We start from the raw sequence: 23,151 nt of genomic DNA, 5'->3' as shown, positions 1-23,151 counted from the left end.
CCAGGGGATCTTCCCAACCCAGGGATGGAACCCATGTCTCCCACATTGCAGGTGGAAACAAACTAGTGGATATAATAAATAGAGAACAAATTAGTGGTTACCAGTGGGGAGAGGAAAGCGGAGAGGGGCAAGATAAACTGAATTTTTCAAAAAAGCTTTCCTTATATCAAGAAGCTTTATGTAAAGTGTTTACTAAAACACCACACAGAGAAAATTGAACAAATCAAAGTGTACATTTAGGTGAATTTTCATCAAATGAACATACCTAAATCAGGAAAGAGCGTGTCCTCAGCACCTCAAAAGCCTGGCCCCTAACACTGTAGATTAATTTTGTCTGCCTTTGAACTTTATATAAATTGAATCACATAGAATTTATCACTTGTTTTTTTTTTTGACTGCCCGCCCATGGCATGTGGAATCTTAGTTCCCCAACCAGGGATCAAACCCCTTGCATTGGAAACACAGATTCTTAACCACTGGACTGTCAGAGAAGTACCTATTTATTGCTATTTATGTTTGCTTTTTTAAACTGATCAGTGTATTTATAAAATATATAATATGTTGTTGCCTATATTTGTAGACACTCTTCTGGCTGAATATACCACAGTTTATCCAGTCTACTGTAGATGGTCATTTGAGTTGTTTCCAGTTTTATACTGAAGGAGGAAACAGAACAGGCTCCCTCTTGAAAGCAGGACTCCATCTTGGGGCAGACTGTGGACTTTGAGCTATATGCCCAGTATCTATGGAAATGATATACCAACTGGAAGGCCAGGCCCCTGGAAGGAAGAGCCCCGGGGCTCCCCATCGCCCAAAAGAAAACTATAATTATCTGTGTAACCAAATAGAATCATACATTCTACTTTGCTTATTGGGAAATGACCACAAGCCTATTAATAATGGTCCACTGTTAACTACCTAGGTTTAAGGCATATGAATCATGGGTTAACTTTGATAGTATCTTTTTCCTTTGTTCAGACTAGTTTCAAGGAACCTTATACACAGGGTATAAAAGGTTTTCACAAAGGCTGGTTGGGGTCCTTGGCTAAGAGGAGACTCTGCCTTGGGCCCGCCGGTGTAATAAACGGCACTCCACTATCTGCACTGTCTTGAGTGAGTCTGTTTCCCGGAACGCGTGGCTACAACAGCACTATGTAGAACAGCACTGCTATGGACATTCTTGGGGAGATTATGTTTGCATTTCCATGGGTCTACACTTAGGAGTAAAATCACCAGCTTCTCATTTTATACATATGTGTGTGTGTGTGTGTGTGTGTTTAAACTCACCAATTCAAAGATAGATCTTTTTGCAGTGCCTTATTTTTATTCTTATTTACTTCTATTTTTACTTACTACTCTACAGCACAGAACCAGGGTTGTGCTGAAGGTCACAAATGAGCCCCAAAATTAAATGGATTAGGTTGTGCCTTTCTACCCAAGCAATGCTGAGGTGGTTCTCACACCAGACAAATGTCTCCTTGCCCTGAAGCTCACCTGTCACACACAGGTATGGCTCTTCACTGTTTAGTCGCTAGGTCGTGTCTGACTCTTTGCAACCCCATGGACTGCAGCACTCCTGACTTCCCTGACCTTCACTATCTCCTGGAGTTTGCTCAGACTCCTGTCCATTGAGTTGGTGATGCCATACATACTTAGCTGCACCTACAAAAACATTTTATATCTTTTCCAGGGCCTGTAAGGAGAATATTACTGAATCCAAGCTCAGTTTGCTTGTCGAAGACTGACTGACCGAGAGACTAGGAGGCAAGGAATACAACTTTATTCAGAAAGCCAAATGACCAAGAAGAAAGCAGGCTAATGTCTCAAAATAACTGTGTCAGGGTTTAGATGCCAGGTTCTTTCACAGGACAGAGATGGGGAGGAGTTGAGGAAATAAGCAAGTCCATCCTAAAGGAAATCAGTCCTGAATATTCATTAGAAGGACTGATGATGAAGCTGAAACTCCAATACTTTGGCCACCTGATGCGAAGAACTGACTCCTTAGAAAAGACCCTGATGCTGGGAAAGATTGAAGGTGGGAGGAGAAGGGGACAACAGAAGATGAGATGGTTGGATGGCATCACCGACTCAATGGACATGAGTTTGAGTAAACTCTGGGAGTTGGTGATGGACAGGGAGGCCTGGTGTGCCGCAGTCCATGGAGTCGCAAATGGTTGAACACGACTGAGCGACTGAACTGAACTGACACCGCATATGACCTGGGACCCTCACAGCCCTTCCGTGCCTGTTTTCTTATCTATAAAAACGACATTCCTATCTCATTGGTGGGAAATTTAATTAACAAATGTAGAGAGTCTGGCACAAGGGGGGTTACTCAATAAATATTCCCTCCTCAATGACGATGTCGCCAGAAGCAGCCAAGTTCACACCCCTGACGTCCTTGAGAGGCCACCCCGCAGACGCTGCGGGCAAAAGTCTGAACAAAGTACGCGCCGGCAGGGACGGCCACAGCGCCCTCGCGCGTCCAGCCAGGAAACCGCCTGAGTGACGGCCCCGCCCACCGGCGCCCGCGCCCGCGCCGAGGCTCCGCCCCGAAGTTGAGGCGTTGTGTCAGGCGCCCCGGACGCCGGCAGGTCCCCAGGGACCGGGCGGCGACGCCATGGCGGTGCGACAGGCGCTGGGCCGGGGCCTGCAGCTGGGCCGAGCGCTGTTCCTGCGCTTCACGGCCAAGCCCGGCCCGGCCTACGGCTGGGGCCGGCCGGAGCGGCCCGGCCCCGCGGCGGGCTGGGGCCGCGGAGAGCGCCCGGGCCCGGCCGCGGGACCCGGCACGGAGCCGTGCAGGCTCGGGCTCGGGCTTCCCGGCCGCTACCGCTTCTTCCGCCAGTCGGTGGCCGGGCTGGCGGAGCGGCTCCAGCGGCAGTTCGTGGTGCGGGCCCGGGGCGGTGCGGGCCCTTGCGGCCGCGCTGTCTTTCTGGCCTTCGGGCTTGGGCTGGGCCTCATCGAGGAGAAGCAAGCGGAGGGCCGGCGGGCCGCCTCAGCCTGTGAGGAAATCCAGGTGAGTGTCGGCGGCGGGCGGGGCAGGGTCGGGGGCGGGGGGGAGGATCGGGATGGGGCGGGGGCGGGGCCCCACTTGGGTGAGGGGCGGGGCCGGAGCCGGGATGGGGCGGGGCCAAGTGCGGGGGCGGGGCCCACTTGGGTGCGGGGCGGGGCCGGGGAGACCGAGCTGGGGCAGGAGCCGGGCTTGGGGCGGGGCTAAGTGCGGGAGCCGGGTCCGAGTTGGGGGCGGGGCGGAGCGGAGCGGGCTGCCTTCGGGCCTGGGGTCAAGATTTAGCTTGTTCAATCGCGCAGTCTTGTCCCACTCTCTGCGACCCCATGGACTGCAGCACGCCAGGCTTCCCTGTCCATCTTCAACTCCCAGAGCTTACTCAAACTCATGTCTGTCGCGTCGGTGATGCCATCCAACCATCTTCTCCTCTGTCGTCCCCTTCTCCTCTTGCCTTCAATCTTTGCCAGCATCAGGGTCTTTTCAAATCAGCCAGTTCTTTGCATCAGGTGGCCAAAGTATTGGAGTTTCAGCTTCAGCATCAGTCCTTCCAATGAATACTCAGGACTGATTCTATTTATCTTGTAGCTGGGAATTCCTTGGCAATCACTGATTAAGGCTCATTTGTTACTGATCTCCTGGTACCAGGCCAGTACCTCACTTTGGTTTTACTATCTTCCCTTCCTCAAACGGGGGTTTCCAGGTAGCTCAATTGGTAAAGAATTCTCTTACAATACGAGAGACCCTGGTTCGATTCCTGGGTCCAGAAGATACACTGGAAAAGGGATAGGCTACGCACTCCAGTATTCTGGCCTGGAGAATTCCATGGACAGTCCATGGGGTCACAAAGAGTCAGACAGGACTGAGAGACTTTCACTTTCTCAAACTGCATGGTTTGAAAGATATACTAATTACATAGCTCCTGGACTTCCCTGGTGGCTCAGGCAGTAAAGTGTCTGCCTACAATGCAGGAGACCCTGGTTCGATCCCTGGGTTGGGAAGATCTCCTGGAGAAGGAAATGGCAACCCACTCCAGTACTCTTGCCTGGAAAATTCCATGGACGGAGGAGCCTGGTAGGCTACAGTCCATGGGGTCGCAGAGTCGGACACGACTGAGCGACTTCAATGTCAATGTCAATGTGTCTCCAAGGCCAATGACCTTCTGTAAATTTTCTAAAATTTAAGGACAGCTAAATCCTAACCCTTATATTCCAGAGGTAGTTGTCATCCCCAATATATGGATGAGGGAGGTGAAAAGTGAAGTAACTTGCTGAAGTCACAAGTCTGACTTTCACAGAACCTGTGTGTGCTGTTGTTAACCACTTGCCAGCCAGGCAGCCTCCACAGTTTAGCCAATTAGTGACGTAGCTGAAGCCGCAGTAAAAACCCAAACAGCAGGAGAAAACAGCAGGCCTAGTTAGCACAACCTGTGTAGAGTTATCTGGGGTGACTAAAATGCTTAGTTCTTGGGCTTTTTAAGTGTTTTAAAGAGCTCAGAGGATTCTGTTTCTACTCAACCAAAATCTCTACTTCTCCAGAGAAACAGAAGGAATAGGATGTGTTTATTAAAAGGCAGCTTTATTTGAAGGAATTGGCTCTGCTGTTCTGGAGTCTGGCAAGTTCAGACTGCAGGGCAGACAGGCAGGCTGGACACCCGGGGAAGAAACATTGTTAAGTTCAAGTCTGAAGACCATCTGCTGGCACAGTTTCCTCCTCTTCAGGGAGGCCCTTCTTCCTGGGGTTGGGAACCATTCACTGCCTTAGTACAGCCCCTGCGTTTTACAGCTGAACGCTGAGGTGGTGCAAGGTGGGGTGATTTGCCCAAGGACACAGCTGGTTAAAGACCAAGCAGTGTTGGTCTTTAAGCTCCCATGTTTCCTGGCTTTCCGCCCAGGTCGTGTTACTCATCACCAGAGCGTCTCATGTTTACGCCCTGGCCCCTGTGAGGCAACAGGTGACGCCTGGTCTAGGCCCCATTCTCTGCCCCTGTCTTTTGTTACAGCTCAGCTGGCAGAAGCCAAGGTGGCCAACTTGACAAACCCTACTTAAAATTACAGCGGGTGTTTCTAAACTGAGGAGCTAGATCCTCCTAGCTTACCATCTCCACATCCTTGCCTCACACTTCATTCTTCTGTGTCTTAAAATTTTTAATTAATTACAAATTAATTTTTTAAATTCTTGCATTTGACTTCTTTGGAAAGAAAATCAGAGTACCAGATTTGGCAACCCGTGTGCTAAAATTCTAATTCTAATTCTAATGCTAATTCCATATGGTGTCATACTGGAGTAGACCAGACCAGTCCCTTTAGATGCATTTGGAAAGCATTTTGTTGGGGGAACCCTTTATAAAATAGGCCAAAGATATGAACATATATTTCACCAAGAGGAGATACAGATGCCAAATAAGGATAGTTGAATCATTAGGGAAATGCAAATTGAAAATACAATGTGGTATCTCTGCATCCTTATTAGAGCAACTAACATTTTAAAAATAAGTGATAATAGCGAATGCTTGTGAGGATGCAGAGAAACTGGATCAATGGTGAAAATCTAAAATAGTACAGCCACTCTGGAAATTAGTCTGCAGTTTCTTACAAAACTAAACATACATTTATCATATGACCCAGCCATTGCAGTCTTGGGCGTTTACCCAGAGAATTGAAAATTTATGTTCACACAAAAACCTGTACCTGAGTAGCTGCTATGGGAAACAGTTCCCCCAAACATTAAAAATAGAATTATTGTATGATCCCAGCAATTCTACTTGGTATGTAGCCAAAAGAATGAAAGCAGGGACTCTGAACAAATATTTGTACACCTATGTTCATAGCAGCATTATTCACAATAGTCAAAAGGTAGAAGCAACCCAGGTGGCCATCAATGGGTGTTAAATCTTGTACACCAGTATTTATGGCTGCATCCCTCATAATAGCAAAATATTAAAAACACAAACATCCTTTAGCTGGTGAATTGTTAAACAAACCCTGGTATATACAGTGGAATACTAATAATAAGGAATTACAAGGAATCAGCATTGATACAGGTAACAACTTCAGTGAACCTCAGGGGCATTATGCTTAGTGAAAAAAGTCAGTTCCAAATGGTTGCATCCTGTGATTCTATTTATATAACATTCTTGAAATGACAGAATGGTAGAGATGGGGAACAGGTCAGTGGTTGCCAGGGACGTGGTTGCATGGGGCATGGCGGGGGTGGTGCAAAAACAAAGAGGCAGCTCAAAGGGATTCTGTGATGGAGCAGGTCTGTATCTTGGTGATTACATGAATCTGTAGGTGGGGTGAAATCGCACAGAGCTACACCGCAGGGGCATGCACACGAGTGAATGCGGGTTAGAAAAGATGGTGAGAACTGGGTAAGATCTGCAGCCTCGTTGACAGTAGAGTATGTCGTCACTTTGCTGGGTTTGATACTGTACTAGTGCCTCGTGATGGAGAAGGCGATGGCACCCCACTCCAGTCCTCTTGCCTGGAAAATCCCATGGACGGAGGAGCCTGGTGGGCTGCAGTCCATGGGGTTTCTGGGAGTCGGACACGACTGAGCGACTTCACTTTCACTTTTCACTTTCCTGCATTGGAGAAGGAAATGGCAACCCACTCCAGTGTTCTTGCCTGGAGAATCTCAGGGACAGGGGAGCCTGGCGGGCTGCCGTCTATGGGGTCGCACAGAGTCGGACACGACTGAAGCGACTTAGCAGCAGCAGCAGTGCCTCGTGAGAGGTCAACTGGGGGAAACTGGGAGAAGGGCACACAGGACACTTTGTTGGGTTTTTTTTGGCAGCTTCCTGTAAGTCTATATTTATTTCAAAATAAAGCTTTAAAAATTTTATCTCATCCTCAAAACTATGGTTGACTGAGGATTACACGATGCTTCTTTGGCTCCACAGAATTTAGAAACTGGTTGGCAAGGCAAGACAGACTTTCATTTTTTAAAAAAATTAAAAGTTCTCATGCGAAGTGTTTTAGCTTATAGACTCCCAGTGCTTTAGGAATCTTCCAGAAGGAAAGACTACTGCGGGCTGAGTGGTCAGCACTTGTTATAGGGGAAGCAGGAGCTTGAGTTGGGACTTGATGGATGAGTAGGGATGAACAGGCAGAGCAAAGACAGTATTTCAGGGGGCAAGGGGAGGGGAAGAGTTTGAGCAAAGGTTCAGGGAGAGGCATGTGAGAGACCAGTATGGGCAGTGCAGACCAGCCTGCAAAACAGTTTTCATATATAGGAAGTGTCAGGACAAGGCACTGAGTAATGCATAAGTTGGGTTCTTTTTTTTCGGTGGTGGTGCTGGTCTTTCTCGCTGCGTGCGGGGCTAGTCTTTGTTGCAGTGCACAGGCTTCTCATTTTGGTGACTGCTCTTGTCGCGGAGCAGGGCTCCAGGGCGCACAGGTTCAGTGGTTGCAGTACACAGGCTCAGGAGTTGTGGGGCACAGGCTTAGTTGCTCTGAGGCTTGTGGAGTCTTCCCGGATCAGGGATCAAACCCATGTCCCCTGCACTGGCAGGCAGATTCTTATCCTGGACCACCAGGGAAGTCCATCAGTTAGGTTCTGCTGCAACATTTGAAAGCAATGGGCTTTCACTGGACTCAGAAGCAGGTAAGGAAGGACATGAGTGGGAAAGTCTGGAGGCGAGTGACTAGCCATAGAAAGGGAGGGATCAGCAGATGAGATGGGATTTGAGGAGGAAGGTAGAGTTTGGGCAACTGGAGGAATGATGTCACCTGCCTGAAGTAGGCAAGAATACCAATTTGGGGGAAATGGCCTCTTTCCCCGTGCACCCCCACCTACACTTCCATCTAATTCCATCAGAACTCTTGTACTCTTTGTCTCCTTTCTGTGAACAGAATGGCCCCCCAGCTTCCTAAGAGGCAGAAACAGGGAGACAGGTGTATGGTCAGGCCACTCAAGATGGCAGTTCTCTTGCTCTCTGTACATCCCCTGTGGGACCGGTCCCTGCTTCAGCTACATCCTCCTCACAGGAACATGCTTGCCCCCTGCCCCAGCTATGGTTGTTTTCAGCTTTGGGCCAGAGCAGCTCCACCTGCTAGTTTATTAACAACATACTGACCAGAGACATTAATAATACGTCTTTTGTTACCTAATCGTTATTGACCAGAGTCGTCTTTTAATATTCACTTATATAAAAATCGCTGGCCCCAGTTGTTAGTTTCTGCAAAAATCCCCCAATTGATAATATGTTCAAGGGAAACATCTGTCCTCGTGATGGTCGTTAACCTGAGGGGCTGTGAGGGACATGCCCCAGCCACCGGTTTCCCTGGTAACTAATGAGCCAACCTGACTTCAATTCCTTCTGTAAATAGCAGCACTCCCCTCCACCCGACTCCCTGCCCAGTAGTGAAGATTGCTGCCGGGTCCTGCCTGCTGCACATGGTGGGGTGTTGCTCGAGGACCTTTTTCTGCAGACATGTAAGGTTCTCTGTCACTGTCTCCGGGCTTTTGCTTGGGTCATCTGAAGGCTGGGCAACTACAAGGCTTGCGGGCCTTTGGGGTACAACCTAACAATTGGTGAGCCAGCCGAGAAAGCTCCTATAAACACCAAGATGTTGGGAAAGGACAGGGAGCTTGGTTGGGGAAAGGAAAGCTTTTGGGGAAATCCCAGGGTGGTCGCCCACCAGCTGTGGGCCCTGTGACAGCTGACTACCGTGAGAGCCGTCTTTCTCGTCCATTATGCTGATGCTTTCCTGTTAACCTTGGAGTTTCTTTCTTGTTTACATGTAGCAGCCCCGTGCTCATGGGTCATCTGATCGCACAGGGATGGCTGATGAATTCAGACAGAATGCAAGGACCTGGATTGTCTGTGAAATACAGGCACACCCCTGACCCACCCCCCCAAGCAATGTAGACTCAGGTTTAGGGTATTAACTCAGGGACAGGCTTGTGAACTGGACATGGCCAGTTTCTTGCAAAGGCTTGTTTGGGGCCTGTGGCAATGGCAAAATGATTAAAGCATATCCTTGGGCTTCTGGTCCCAGCTTTGAAAGGGAGCTGAGCAACGATAGTAGTGTGATGGAACAGCAGTGATATGCAGCCTACGATGCATTACAGCTGATGGAAGACGTTACAAAAGGCCTATCTGTGTTTTCGAGTGACACCAAAAACCCACCTTACCAGCCACAAAGTTCAGAAATGGACCAAAAAAATAAATAACATACACTGGCATGTCCATCTACCTTACAGCTCCACTGCACCTGGGCTTCTGGGACTGATGAAAGCGAAAGCGACGGTCGCTCAGTCGTGTCCAACTCTTTGTGACTCCATGGGCTATACAGTCCATGGAATTCTCGAGGCCAGAATACTGGAGTAGGTAGCCTTTCCCTTCTCCAGGGGATCTTCCCAACTCAGCGTTCAGACCCAGATGTCCCACATTGCAGGTAGATTCTTTACCAGCTGAGCCACAAAGGAAGCCCAAAAATACTGGCGTGGGTAGCCTATTTCTTCTCTAGCAGATCTTCCCAACCCAGGAATTGAACCAGGGTCACCTGCATTGCAGGCGGATTCTTTACCAGCTGAGCTGTGAGGGAAGCCCAGTGGGCGGGATAAAGGAACTCTTTCAGCAACAGTTGAGATGTGAAACCCACTCTCTCACCGTGTGACCACCTGTGACCCAGGAGGCTAACCCCAGACCTACCAGCTATAACTGAACGTCCCAGGAGTGACCGTCCCCCTGCCTCTGCCACATTAACCCAGAGGCCACTTGTCCACACCCTCTAAGTTCAGCTGTTGATTGCCAAAGGACCACTGCCAGCTGCGGGCCGGGGCAGTAACTCACAGGTTGGTCCTCGCCACAGGACCGCCCCCCGGGGAAATATAAAGCGGTCCGGGACTGGCAGATAAGACCCTGGTGGTTTGGGCTTGCCACCCTGTGGGGCAGGGGATTAGAAAGGGGTTTGCAGATCTCACCTTCTTACAGATCTTCTACCCAGCTCTACCTAAGACTACTTAAAGGAATTAGTCTGGGCCTCTACTGGAGAAAGGCACCATTCTGTTAACCCTGGGGTCTGTCACATCGCCTCTCTCGGACTGGCATTGGCTGTGGGGACTGAAAGTGGACCGGCGGTGTGGTCCCACCAGGTGGCCAGGACGAAAACCACAGGATGGGTGGGCTCTCACAATGCTGGTACTACTTGTATTTTGCCTAGTGGTCACAACCTTCCCTATATTATGTAAATGTAAACATCCTACGTTTTGTCCCTTATCTGAGCAGAGAGCATCTGTCCAGTGACTGGGCGACCATGGTGGCCTAACTGTGAGATGAGTCTGGGAATTTCCCTGATGGTCCAGTGGTTAAGAATCCGCCTTCCGGTGCAGGGGACGTGGGTTACATCCCTGGTCAAGGAACTAAAATCCCACATGCCATGCAGTGAAGCTCCTGTGGCCAAACTAAAGAAGCCAGCACCAAAGGCCAGCATGCTGCAGCAAAGACCAGCACAGCCAAAAAAATGAAAAGCCTATAGAGATGAGTCTGACCAGCGGGTCTCCAGCAAGATGCTCAGTCCTCCTGCGTCTCTGGGCCCCTTCAGACTCTGAGCTGCTGGGGTCCGTATTGCATCTGTGGTGTTTGGTTGCAGCGCACCTCTGCATACGTGACCCCAGGGACGTCACGGGGGAGGGCTGGACCAAGACTGTAAGGGCCGCGCAGGGTCTGTGGGAGTGGAGTGTGTGGTCTGGGCGCTCAAGATGGCCTCTCTCTTGCTCTCTGTTCATCCCCTGCTGGACCTACAGGTCCAGGGAGCTGGACCAGTGCCTGCTCCCCTACAGCCTCCTCACAGGAGGTGTTTGCCCCCTGCCCCAGCTATGGTTGCTCTAAGCCTTAGGCCAGAACCACTCCACCTGCTGGTGTATTAAAGGGAAACATCTGCCCTGGTGATGGTCATGAACCTGCCGGTTTCCCTGGTAACTAATGAGCCAACCTGACCAGTTCCCCTTGTGAATGGTAGCTGCCTCCTCCCCAGTGGAGCCAAGATTGCTGTCAGGTCCTTCCTGCTGTCTGCCACACACACCGGGATGCTGCTCCAGGACCCCCTGCTGCAGACATATAAGATTCCCCATCCAGTAAACCACGGATGGCATTGTCACTGACTCCAAGCTCCGTCATCGGCCATCTGGAGGCTGGCCATCTATAGGACCTGCAGGTCCTCGGGGTTCAGGCCAACAACAGGACCCGATGACTGGCTCCAGGGAGCCTCCTGATTTTCACCCCCTTGCTTGCAAGAGCAGCCCGAGGTCATTCACAAGTGGGAGGGGTGGCTGTGACCACATGCTCCTGCCCGTCCACAGCTCTTGGTAACCGTCCAGTAGCTGCCTGCCAAGGCCTTTGCAGATAGAACCATCTCCATAATCAGACACCTCCAAGATTGTGCTGGTAGCCTGACAGGCAGCAAAGGAGCAGTGTGCCAGCTGCAGAACTGGGGAATTGTGACCTCTTAACTCACACAGTGTTCTGTGTTGGACTGTCGCGGTGACTGCCATGAAGTGGCAGTTTGAGAACCACTCTGAATAAGGAGAGAACAGAGGCTGGCTCGAGCCCAGGACCAACAGTAGCACCCAGTTTGGTTGTTTTATTAGCGCTCGATCTGCCAGTGGAGATTTGGCCTCGCTGTACCACTCTATCCCTTCACTGAAGCCTCACGGGGCTGCCGAGCTCATGGTGCCTGCTGGTTTTCTTCACAGGCAATTTTCACCCAGAAAAACAAGCTGCTCCCAGACCCACTGGACACCCGACGCTGGCAGGGTTTCCGGCTGGAGGAGTATCTGATCGGGCAGTCCATTGGCAAGGGCTGCAGTGCCGCCGTCTATGAGGCCACCATGCCTGTGTTGCCCCAGAACCTGGAGGAGGCAGAGAGCCTGGGCCAGCTTCTTCCAGGGAAGGGCCCAGAGATCCTTCCACGAGGAGAGGAGGCGCCAGCCCCACGGGCCCCGGCCTTCCCCTTGGCCATCAAGATGATGTGGAACATCTCGGTAAGAGTAGGGCCTTCCATCTCTAAAGTCATCTTTTTTCAAAATCCCCTTCTTGTTGGGCGGGTAACCAGACGGCACTTTCTCCCAGGAAGTAAATAGGAACCAGAAGATTCTCCACAGGACAGGTGCCTCACGCTCTCATGCAGCAGTCTGAAGCGGTGTTGCAGTCTTAGACTGTAACCTGCCCACGCGTCACCTGAGGGCGGGTTAGAAGGCAGGTTCTGAGCGCCGGTGTGGGGTGGAGCCTGAGGTCCCGCCTCCCTAATGGGCTCCCAGGCCACTGGGCTGCGAGCCACACTGAGTGGCGAGGGCCCGGTGCGTCTGGGCGGATGAGCGCATTTCAGGGCTGCAGTGTGCTCTGTCCTCTCGCTTCCTGACCTGCTCGTGGGGAAGGAGGAGCCACGTGCCTTCCTCTGAGCTCACCTCCCACCACACTCCAGACCCAAGACTGATGTGCCAGCTCTCTGCTCTTAACCCTTGCAGAACTCAAGACTTTGGCAAGTTGAGTATTTTTCCCACCCAAAAACGAAGATTTCTGTCCATTTAGAGTAGTTTCTGTATCTTGTCATTACATGGTGGGAGGAGGGTTAGGAAATTCATCAAGACTTGATGGTATTTTCTGCTGCCCAGAGCCTCTCTCCAAGGCTGAGGGGGACACAGCCACATAGCTCATGCTGGGCCCTGAAGGATGTGGTTTGTGCCTTGATTTGGGGAATGAAGCTTGTTAGACTGTGCTTCCACGCTGGGCTGATAGCTAACAAGTAGCCAACCCCCCACCCCACGCCCACTGCCAGGAAACATCCAGTCTTAACATCAAAACTCCCACTGGTTGGGGCATGACAGCAAATGCATTCACAAAAGCTAAAAGACTTAATTCTTAAAGGATTCTTTATAGGTGTTGCCAGTCCTGAGAGCTGTTCATAATGAAATGAGGAAAATACGGTGCTTTTCCTCGTTGTTTGTTGCTTTTTGCTGGTTGATAGAGGGCTGTTCTGTGATTCAGTGTGAGTTTATCCAGGGTGGGCTTGTCGGGCTCAGCCTGTCTGCTGAAGGGAGCCTTCACGGGTGAGTGTTCGTGCTCGGTGGTCAGGTCTGAGCCTGGTGGTGCCTGGAGGCCTCTGTGGCAGGAAGAGGAGCCCCTGCCGTGGTCGTCTCGACATCTCCTCCGGCCCTGGGCACCTGAGCTGCCGAGAGTTTGAGGCGTGGGCAGCATCCTCTGGGTTGGCATGAATGGCACATCTGCCTCCTTTCTCCCTGGAGAAACTAGTCTTGGCTTGCCACTCAGAGAGGTTATGAGCTTGAAAGTCAAAGCCAGTTCCAGGCAGTAGTTGTCCTGGTCCAGATTACAAGGAGGGCCTGGGCTTCTCGGACCCGTGTAATTCTGGACCCGTTATGGATGTTCCAGGCAGGCTCATCCAGCGAAGCCATCTTTAGCACAATGAGCCAGGAGCTGGTCCCAGCCAGTCGAGTGGCCTTGGCCGGGGAGTATGGAGCGGTCACTCACAGGTAAGCAGCCATCTGCCCCACCTCGCCCCGCCACGGAGCAGCACCCACACCTGTGCCCTCCGCACAGCGTCTGACGTGACACACACACCCCCACAGACACAATAAACGCCCACTGAACAGTGTAGTCAGTGATGGGCTTTCAGTTGGGGGATAATTGGGAAAGACTGTAGTCTGACCCCAGCTGGAGATGCAGGTGGCTGACTCACGCTGGAGCAGGGAGAGAAGGCTACCTAAAACCATCCTTCATCCTTCTGAACTGGGCAGATCTGGTTTATGACTCCTAAGTAATTCTCAGGTAGAGCACCACAATTTTGCACGAATTGAAATCTGTTTGTCCCCAGCAGAGGTTAACACTCACTTTACAACTAACTGCCATGACCTGATGGTGCCAAGAGATTTTTTTTATGGCCTTCCCCAAGAGTGTCTTTGTGGCAGAGGTGCCTGAGAAGTGGCAGCAGAGTCCAGTGTGGTCAGTGCTGGTCCGACCCCCGTCTGGCCTCCTGTCCGGTTCGTTCTCCGTTCAAACACACACACCCCTCCCGGTGCAGCCACCCGCTTCCCCGGGTTTGCTGACAGCCGTGCAGCACGTTGCTGCTGCGGCGTCCAACAGCCTTGTGCCGGGATCGTCGTTCTCCCAGTGGCTCTAATGGCCCAGGTTGGAATGATGCTCTGATGCCTTTGATCACCTAAGACAGGGGCCCATTTGGACGAACCCCAGAGGAGCTGTTGGAGCCACTCACAGCCTGGCTCAAAGCTCGGACCTGAGGCAGCTCGGAGGACAGGCCGGGCGTGGGGCTCTCCCTGTTGCCTCGATGTCTCTGGGCTTCTGCTCCATCCGCCTCTCTCTGCCACCCTGCATCCTCATTTCCTGCCCGCAGGAATACTTCCGGCTTCCCTCAGGCCTCGTGGCACTGTTAAAAAGCAAACTCCTGTGTCTGACGTACAGTGAGGCCAAACAATACCAAAATGCCAGAGTTTGGAACAGAGAAAGGTTTATTACAGGACCATGGAAGGAGATGGGTGGCTCATGGCCCCCAAATGTCAAATTCCCCAAAGAGTTTCAGCAAAGCATTTTTAAAGGGCACATAAGGGAGAGGGGTGTCCCAGGGTATGTAATCAGCTCGTGCACAAATCTCCGGTAGATGGTGAGGTGACAGGGCAGTGTCAGAGTGGTTAACAGCCTCAGTCCTCAGGCTCCAGGAGGTCTGCGGGCTATCTGCTCATGGTCATCAAGTGGTTAGCATCTTCATTTGGTGGGGGTTTTTACATTTGTAAAACAGCTCAGCGAACTCAAGCACGTTACAGCATCCTTTCAACACCTCAGCTCCATTTCCTATGCAGTTACTGCCGAGTTTTTCCTCACACTCCACAGAGAGCCTCTCCCCTTATCCTGCCAAGCATCGGGTCTCGGACATGACTTCAGGCCCTTGGTTGCCCTTGGGTCAGGTGCGCACGCTTAGGCCTGGCAGCTCTGGGCAGGGGCGGGGCCACACCCAGTGGGCAGTCCTGCAGCCTCTGTGTCTGAGCAGGGTGGTGGGGTGGGGCTCCCGGAGCAGCAGAGGCCTGGGCAGAGCACCTGACGTGCAGGGGAATCGCTTCTACAAACTGCCTCTGTGTCGGTTCACTCAGAGGCTGACTGAGCTCGTGCCAGGTGTTAAGCTAGGGCCGGACCAGGGAGGTTCTGGGTCCTGTTATCCACCTTACAGGGTATGGTACTACTATATTCCCCTTTTGCATTTGAGACTGAGCCAAGAGACGTTAAGCAGTGTGGCCAAGGACTTGGAGCGGCAGGCGTGGGGTTCAAGCCCAGGCAGCCCGCTTCCAGGGCCTCCTGCCCTGTGCTCTACCTCGTGGGATGGACGGGGTCACCAGTGTGATGAGTCACCGCAGCTTCCCTTCCAGCACCCCGCTCTGCACCTGGCACACACTTGGTATAGATATGGGTGGAGGTGAATGTCAGTGTTGATTGTGGCCTCAGACTGTTGTATCCCAAGTGTCGTATCTGCTGCTCCCTCACGTTTGTCCCACCCGGCTGAAACAGAAGACCCAAGGGAGGTCCCAAGCAGCTGGCCCCGCACCCCAACATCATCCGGGTCTTGCGAGCCTTCACCTCGTCGGTGCCGCTGCTGCCAGGGGCCCTGGTCGACTACCCGGACGTGCTGCCCCCGCGTCTTCACCCCGCAGGCCTGGGCCATGGGCGGACTCTCTTCCTCGTCATGAAGAAGTGAGTGGCGGGACCTGGAGTGAGTGGGAGCTGGTCGCTGCCTCCAAGAGCCTGGGATCATGGGCCAGAGGATCCTCTCTCTTTGGGAGACAAGGGCAGGCTGAGGGCATGTGTCTGCCCTGGAGCGCAGTTGCCCTTTGGGACGGCCTTCCAGGCAAACAGAAGTGCATGTTCAGTCAGGTCATACTTCCCATCTAGTGCTCTTAGGACCTTTGACGGTAGCCCCCTGTATGCTCACCTTTCTCCTGCGTTGTTTTTTTTTTTTTAAACATAGACTCTTCTCCTTTCCTCCATCTCTGTGCCCCTGGCATTGCTGTGTGAGTGTTTTAAGGAAACGAGCAGCTGTCCTGTAACTTCTAACGTGTGAGGCCCTAGCTCTTACTTCCTAATTCCAGGATGGTGGATAGAAACAGAACAGCTACTTAGGGAGCAAAGGAGTCAGGAGAAAGGCCATCATCCTAACAGGAAGTAAGGTGCTCGGGATGCTAGGCGCGTGATGACTGGCCCTGTTGTGCTCTCCACCAGCTACCCGTGTACCCTGCGCCAGTACCTTCGCGGGAACACCCCGAGCCCCCGGCTGGCCACTGTGATGACTCTGCAGCTCTTGGAAGGGGTGGATCACCTGGTCCAGCAGGGCGTCGCGCACAGAGACTTGAAGTCCGACAACATCCTGGTGGAACTGGATGCAGGTAGCTGCCCGCCCCGCCCCGAGCTGTCCAGGGTGGCCTGCACTTCAGGCTTGGGGACATTTGGGGCCTTCGGGTCTTTTCTGGTTTCTATGTTCTAAGTTGTGTCTTAGCTCTGCACACAGAGATAAGCACTCTCTCCTTCAAGATGGATGGTTTTGTTCTTTGTTCTGGTCTTTGTATTGTAAGAATATTTTCAGCAAGTACTGCTTGAATGTCAGCCCAGCTGCCTCTGGCAATGAGCTCCCCATCATTGGAAGCATTCAAGCAAAGCTGGGTGGCTACTTGCCTGGGGGTTCTGTAAAGGAGAGTCATTGTTTTGTTCTTGTTGTTTAGTTGCTAACTCATGTCTGACTCTCTGCAACCCCTTGGACTGTAGCCCACCAGGCTCCTCTGTCCATGGGATTTCCCAGGCAAGAATACTGGAGTGGGTTGCCTTTTCCTTCTTCAGGGGATCTTCTTGACCCAGGGATCGAACTTCTGTTCCCTGCAATACAGGTGGATTCTGTCTTATGGTCAATTTTGAACTAAAAAGATTTAAGATAATTCAATATGCGATTAAATTCTAGAGGAACTGGCTTTTAAAGGAAGTCTGCATGAATCCTTTTCCAGATAACTAATTGATAATGCGCTGATTTTATCCAGTTCTTGGCTAAGGGACCTTGATTTCCTGGAGGCATGTCTGTATTTGTGTTGCTGGTCCCACTCAGCTCTCTGGTGAGTGGGCAGCTGTCCAGGCCTTGCTGGCCTGTGTTCCTGGGTCAGCATGTCCTGAGAGTGGCTTTTGTTGTTGTTCAGTCACTCAAGTCATGTCCGACTCTTTGTGACCCCATGGACTGCAGCATGCCAGGCCTCCCTGTCCATCACCAACTCCTGGAGCTTACTCAGACTCATGTCCATCGAGTCGGTGATGCCATCCAAACCATCTCATCCTCTGTCGTCCCCTTCTCCTCCCACCTTCAATCTTTCCCAGCATCAGGGTCTTTTCTAATGAGTCAGTTCTTCGCATCAGGTGGCCAAAGTATTGGGGCTTCAGCATCAGTCCTTACAATGAATATTCAGGATTGATCTCCTTTAGGATGGACTGGTTGGATCTCCTTGCAGTCCAAGGGACTCTCATGAGTCCTCTCCAACACCACAGTTCAAAAGCATCAATTCTTCGGTGTTCAGCTGCTGGGGTCCAGCCCTGGCTGATCTAGGGAGTTCGAAGGGGAGACGGCGTCGGCGATTACCCTTGGCTTTAATTAAATATTAATCAAAGATATAAAGAGTAATAGAATGAGGATAGCTCAGTAGGAAAATTCAGCGGAGAAAAGGCTGAGTAGCTTGGTTTACGCGGAAAATCAATATAACCTGTGACATCAGGTTAGCTCTGACCACGGAGGCCTCAGGCGCCCTCTCGAATAGCAGAGGGTGCCCTACCTTAGGCACCTTCTCGAGTGGGTCTTAGAAGCCCAGGCAAATAAGTGGTCACAGAGGACCTCCGCGCTCCAGATGGAAACTCAGCCAGAGGTTGAGAGAAAGAATGACATGGGGAGACCAAGCTTCGGTGAGCAAGGCCCGTAGCTTTATTTTCAACAAGGGCTTTTATACCCTAAGTTGCACGTAGAGGATAATAGGGGATGTGAAATCATGCAAAGTCAGCAGTCTTTGATCCTTATCGAAACCAGGGTTTCTTTTCTGCAAATTTATTGTATACAAATGGTTTAGGTGATTTACATCATCTTCTGGCCAGAAGGCCTATTAACATTTTATGACTCTGACAAAGGTTTGTCAACCATTAGACTTATTTTCTCTAAGAGTAGTTATTTTAAAGTTTGGCGCCATCCTCCGAAGGTGTTAGATAAAGTTGCATTCCTATAGGGCAGAGGTGCAGTGGGTTTACAACAAAGGAAAGAATGTATTACCTTAAGGGTCTAAAGTTGCTAACACCAAGGCCACTACTTATTTTTTCTACATACCAACTATGTTAATTAATACGCATTCAAGGATGCAACACAGGGGATGTGGAAACTTGGCAGCAAGCATTGGCTCATCAATGAAATCTTTTACTACTTTTATTCTGACAGCTTCTAACTCTAAGAGGCTCTAAGCTGTTTGAATATCTTAGGCTTCCCGTGCCTCTCGCGGATGGGAGACTAAACACTCGTATGCATAGCTGTAGGAGTCCGGGTAAACTTGTCAGGTAAGTTAGAGAGCTATCTGAGGGGTTTAGATTTAAACACTCCTATTATGCCCAGGAACTTTATTAACTGGAGTTGTAAGTTAACTCCTTTTCAGGGAGAGAGCGAGATGGTGGTGGGGGACAGCCCCCCGTAAAGTCAGAGGTGAGAGCACAAAGCAGTAAAGTAGGCAGACTCTGGTTTTGGGGGTAGATGCTCGAGAATATCCAGGGGGACTCCTGATGCTCGATCCCGCCTTTGCGTATGCTGAGCCTCCTTCCTCATGACCTTTGCCACGGGCGGAGTTCCTCATGCTGGCTCCTCGCATTCAGCCTTCTTTATGATCTAACTCTCACATTCATACATGACTACTGGAAAAACCATAGCTTTGACTATATGGACATTTGTTGGCCAAGTAATATCTCTGCTTTTTAATACCCTCTCTGGGTTTGTCATAGCTGTTCTTCCAAGGAGCAAGCATCTTTTAATTGCATGGCTGCAGTCAACATCTGCAGTGATTTTGAAGCCCAAGAAAATAAAGCCTGTCACGGTTTCCATTGTTTCCCCATCTGTTTGCATGAAGTGATGGGACCAGATGCCATGATCTTAGTTTTCTGAATGTTGAGTTTTAAGGCAGCTTTTTCACTCTCTTCTTTTACCTTCATCAAGAGGCTCTTTAGTTCTTCTTCACTTTCTGCCATAAGGGTGGTTTCATCTGCATATCTGAGGTTATTGATATTTCTTCCAACAGTCTTGATTCCAGCTTGTGCTTCATCCAGCTTGGCATTTCGCATGATGTACTCTGCATGTAAGTTAAATAAGCACAGTAACAATATACAGCCTTGATGTACTCCTCTCCCAATTTTGAATCACTCTGTTGTTCAGTGTCTGGTTCTCACTGTTGCTTCTTGACCTGCATACAGGTTTCTCAGGAGGCAGGTCAGGTGGTCTGGTATTCCCATCTCTTGAAGAATTTTCCACAGTTTGTTGTGATCCACACAGTCAAAGGCTTTAGTGTAGTCAGTGAAGCAGATGTTTTTCTGGAATCCTCTTGCTTTCTTAATGATCCAACAGATGTTGGCAATTTGATCTCTGGTTCCTCTGCCTTTTCTAAATCTAGCTCGAACATCTGGAAGTTCTCAGTTGACTTACTGTTGAAGCCTCACTTGGAGAATTTTGGCATTACGTTGCTAGCATGTGAAATGAGTGCAGTTGTGCAGTGGTTTGTTCCTGGGTCAGCGTGTTCTGAGGGTGGCTTTAGTGGAGGTATCGGAGGGCCTCGAGGTGCAGGGAGGGGAGGAGATGGCCTCTCACATCTGTGAGTCTCCCCACAGATGGCTGCCCCTGGTTGGTGATCACAGACTTTGGCTGCTGCCTAGCTGATGAGCGCATCGGCCTGCAGTTGCCTTTCACCAGCTGGTACGTGGACCGTGGCGGGAATGGCTGCCTGATGGCTCCCGAGGTGAGTCCCACTGAGCGTGTCAAGTGCCACCAGCAGAGCCTCTCCCACCAGGTTTCCTCCCTGTTTACTCAACACTTCCATCTTTTCTGACCCATAATTTATCAGAAGTCCCTTCCCTGTCTCTGCCTGGAACTGATGTCCCAGGAGAGATGAGTTTTGTCAGCCTGAAGTAGGCAGCCTAAGCACATTTGCTTGGATCTGAGCTACAGTTCATTTCAATTCTGAGTTCCTTGGGACAGAGTCCAGACTAGTGCATGAATTGGGTGCCGTGCAGGAGCACAAATAGGTTTCAAGTACCAGCAGCGTGACTGTTCACTTGTTGCTTTCCGAGCAGGTGTCCACGGCCTGCCCAGGCCCCAGGGCAGTGATCGACTACAGCAAGGCGGATGCCTGGGCGGTGGGCGCACTCGCCTACGAAATCTTTGGGCTCCCCAATCCCTTTTACGGCCAGGGCAGGGCCCACCTTGAAAGCCGCAGTTACCAGGAGGCTCAGCTGCCAGCACTGCCCGAGTGGGTGCCGCGGGACGTGAGGTGCCTGGTGAGGTCGCTGCTGCAGCGGGAGGTCTGCAAGGTGAGGTGGTTCAGGTTTACAGGGGGTGTGTGGAGGGGAACCTCAGGTCACGTTCCAGAGTAAAGGGCAGGGCTGGGCAGGCACTGGAGTGAAAATCGGCTCCTCTGTCTTACAGAGGTGATGGCCACGTACAGAACACACAGCAGGCTGGAATACAGATAGGAGCAGGGGGGCTGGCCACCAAGCTTGGAGTCAGGATTCCAGCAATCAACTCCTCTTGGCTTTAGCTGCTTAAAGTTACTCAGAGGGAAAGAGATGCAGTTTTAAGACATGTTTAATGAAGATACAGAATCAGCTGAGATCTAGCCAGACAGATAGGATGAACTCTCCTGAGAGATCTGGACATTTTGAAATTACTCCAAAGGCTAACATATTTGAAACCTTAACAGGAGTGGCAGGGCCAGTGCGGGTGGCATGTGGAGTGGAAAAAGCATGGACAGAGCAGGGCTCAAAGTCCCGCCTACCACTTACCCCTCACCATGTGCAGCAGGCTGTCACATAGCGTGCGCTGCCGTCATGAAGTCAGGACAACTCCCCTCACCCCAGACGCAGCTCCTGGGCCTTCAAGGCCTTGGACTGTCAAGGACTTCCCTGACAGTCCAGTGGTGGCCTCCCAAGATTCCAATGCAGGGGACACAGGTTCGATCCCTGGTTAGGGAACTAAGATCACATATGCCATGCTACATGGTGAAAAAATCTTAATAAAAGGCCCAGGATGGGGAGGCTATTCCAACAATGTCCCCTACCCCTACCCCACCCACCCCACCCCAAATTTCATACCCATGCGAAAGCCTGGGGCGTGGGTAGAATTGGCCAGTGTGTGTGCAGAGTACTGCAGGAGGGAAGGGTGAAGAGTATGCTCAGGGCCAAAGAAGGGAAGACCCTGAAACAGGCTGTACTAACAAAGCGGGCTGTGGGTGAAGACTGTCACAGGTGTTCTAAGCTCCGGCTCCCCTTCCTGTTGCAGAGGCCATCCGCCCGAGTGGCTGCTAATGTGCTTCATTTAAGCCTTTGGGGTGAACACACGCTCGCCCCAAAGAACCTGAAACTAGACAAGATGATTGCCTGGCTCCTCCAACAATCGGCCGCCACCCTGCTGGCCAACAGGCTGACGGAGAAGAACTGTGTGGAAACAAAAATGAAGATGCTATTTCTGGCCAACCTGGAGTATGAAGCGCTGAGCCAGGCGGCCCTCCTCCTCGACTCCTGGAGGGCAGCCCCGAGACAGCTGCTGTAGCTGGTCAATCACTAAAAGAACTTTCCAGCATCTGTGTCGTGATGGTCTGTGAACGCTGAGCGAGTGCCTCCTAGGTGAGGGGGAGGGGGTGAGGAGGAAGGACGGCACGGCGAGGGCGAGTCAGCCAAGAGAAGGCCTCAGGTTTGGCAGATGAAGGAGCAGCTCGAGGTCACGGTCTAGCCACTAACTCGCTCTAGCTGTGTAGCTTTGTCTAGCTGTGTGATTCTGATGCATCGTCCAAGTTCTCTTACCTGTGAAATGAAGACACCGCTCTCGAGAGAGGTCAGCAAACTTCTGTCGAGGGCTGGTGCTCAGGCTGTCGCAGCTGCTCAGCTCTGCCATCGTGGTGCAAAGACAGCCTTCAATGTGTGAACAAGTTCAGCTTCACTTAGGGACCCTGAGATTTGGAATTTCGTGTGTCACTATTTACTCTTAATTTTTTCAACCACTTAAAAGGTAAAAACCATTTTTAGCTTGCAGGCCTGCAAAAATCAGGCAGCAAGCCAGACCGGCCCACAGACCAAGTTTGCCAACCCTTCGTCTAGATGACCGCAAAAGGCCTAACCCTCAAGAGAAATGCTAGCCAATCACCAGGCTCCTTTGTGTTTCGGCGCTGACCACGTGACCAGCCCTGGGCACACAGATCCAAAGGATGGGCTCTGTCCCAGGCGAGAGGCTGCTCGGGCATAAACCACTGACCGGAGTCCTGTCCTCCTAGACCTCTGAAAAGTCAGTGGCCGAGCGGGTCTGTTAGGTGAGGCTGAGCTGAGAGGTCAGACCTGTGTTGTGGCCAGAGTTCATGCAGGTCAGGATAGTCAGGTGTCAGAGTGAACAGCCCATGAGTGAGGCCCGAGACGGGAGCCGCTGCCATCAGTCAGTCATCTGTCCCGGAGCAGCCCGGGGTGCTGGTAACAAGCATCGCCGTGGAGCTTGTGCAGCCGCTGACTTGAGTCCAGCAGAGCGCTGGTGGTTAATGACATGGAGATTAGCAGTGCAGTGTTCTGAACTTGTTGACTGTCCCTTCTGACTAGCATTTCTTACAGGAACTGTGATGAATTAAATGCATATTGACAACTGCAAAATATGTAAGTGCCTCAAACGGAATACTTGGCTTGTAAGAGTAATCCTCACACTATAAAGACAATCATACTGGAGACGGAATCCTACATCTTTACGTGTGCTTTTTAGGAACACAGCTAGGGCCTAAAGCAAGTTGAATATGCTGTAAGGTTCTTTTCAGCCAAGCAGTTCTGTAATTCTATTAAAGTCCAGTGCTGTTACCCTAGCTTTCCCATCTCTGTGATGTCC

At 51.2% G+C, this 23,151-nt stretch overlaps 1 protein-coding gene across 1 annotated transcript; it reads left to right on the top strand.

Moving 5' to 3' along the window:
- The first annotated feature begins 2,561 nt into the window (after positions 1-2,561).
- On the top strand, positions 2,562-23,123 carry PINK1 (PTEN induced kinase 1). The gene is made up of 8 exons (XM_061394341.1): positions 2,562-3,016; positions 11,708-11,995; positions 13,401-13,501; positions 15,543-15,725; positions 16,251-16,414; positions 19,908-20,035; positions 20,370-20,606; positions 21,574-23,123. The coding sequence occupies exons 1-8, from the start codon at positions 2,621-2,623 to the stop codon at positions 21,841-21,843; spliced, it is 1,767 nt and encodes a 588-aa protein (XP_061250325.1). The 5' UTR covers positions 2,562-2,620; the 3' UTR covers positions 21,844-23,123.
- The last annotated feature ends 28 nt before the right edge of the window (positions 23,124-23,151 follow it).

Source organism: Bos javanicus, chromosome 2 (assembly GCF_032452875.1).
Source record: "Bos javanicus breed banteng chromosome 2, ARS-OSU_banteng_1.0, whole genome shotgun sequence".
Classification (NCBI taxonomy): Eukaryota; Metazoa; Chordata; class Mammalia; order Artiodactyla; family Bovidae; genus Bos; species Bos javanicus.
The sequence above is the reverse complement of the archived record's forward strand: the minus strand, read 5'-3'. Positions and strand labels throughout refer to the sequence as shown.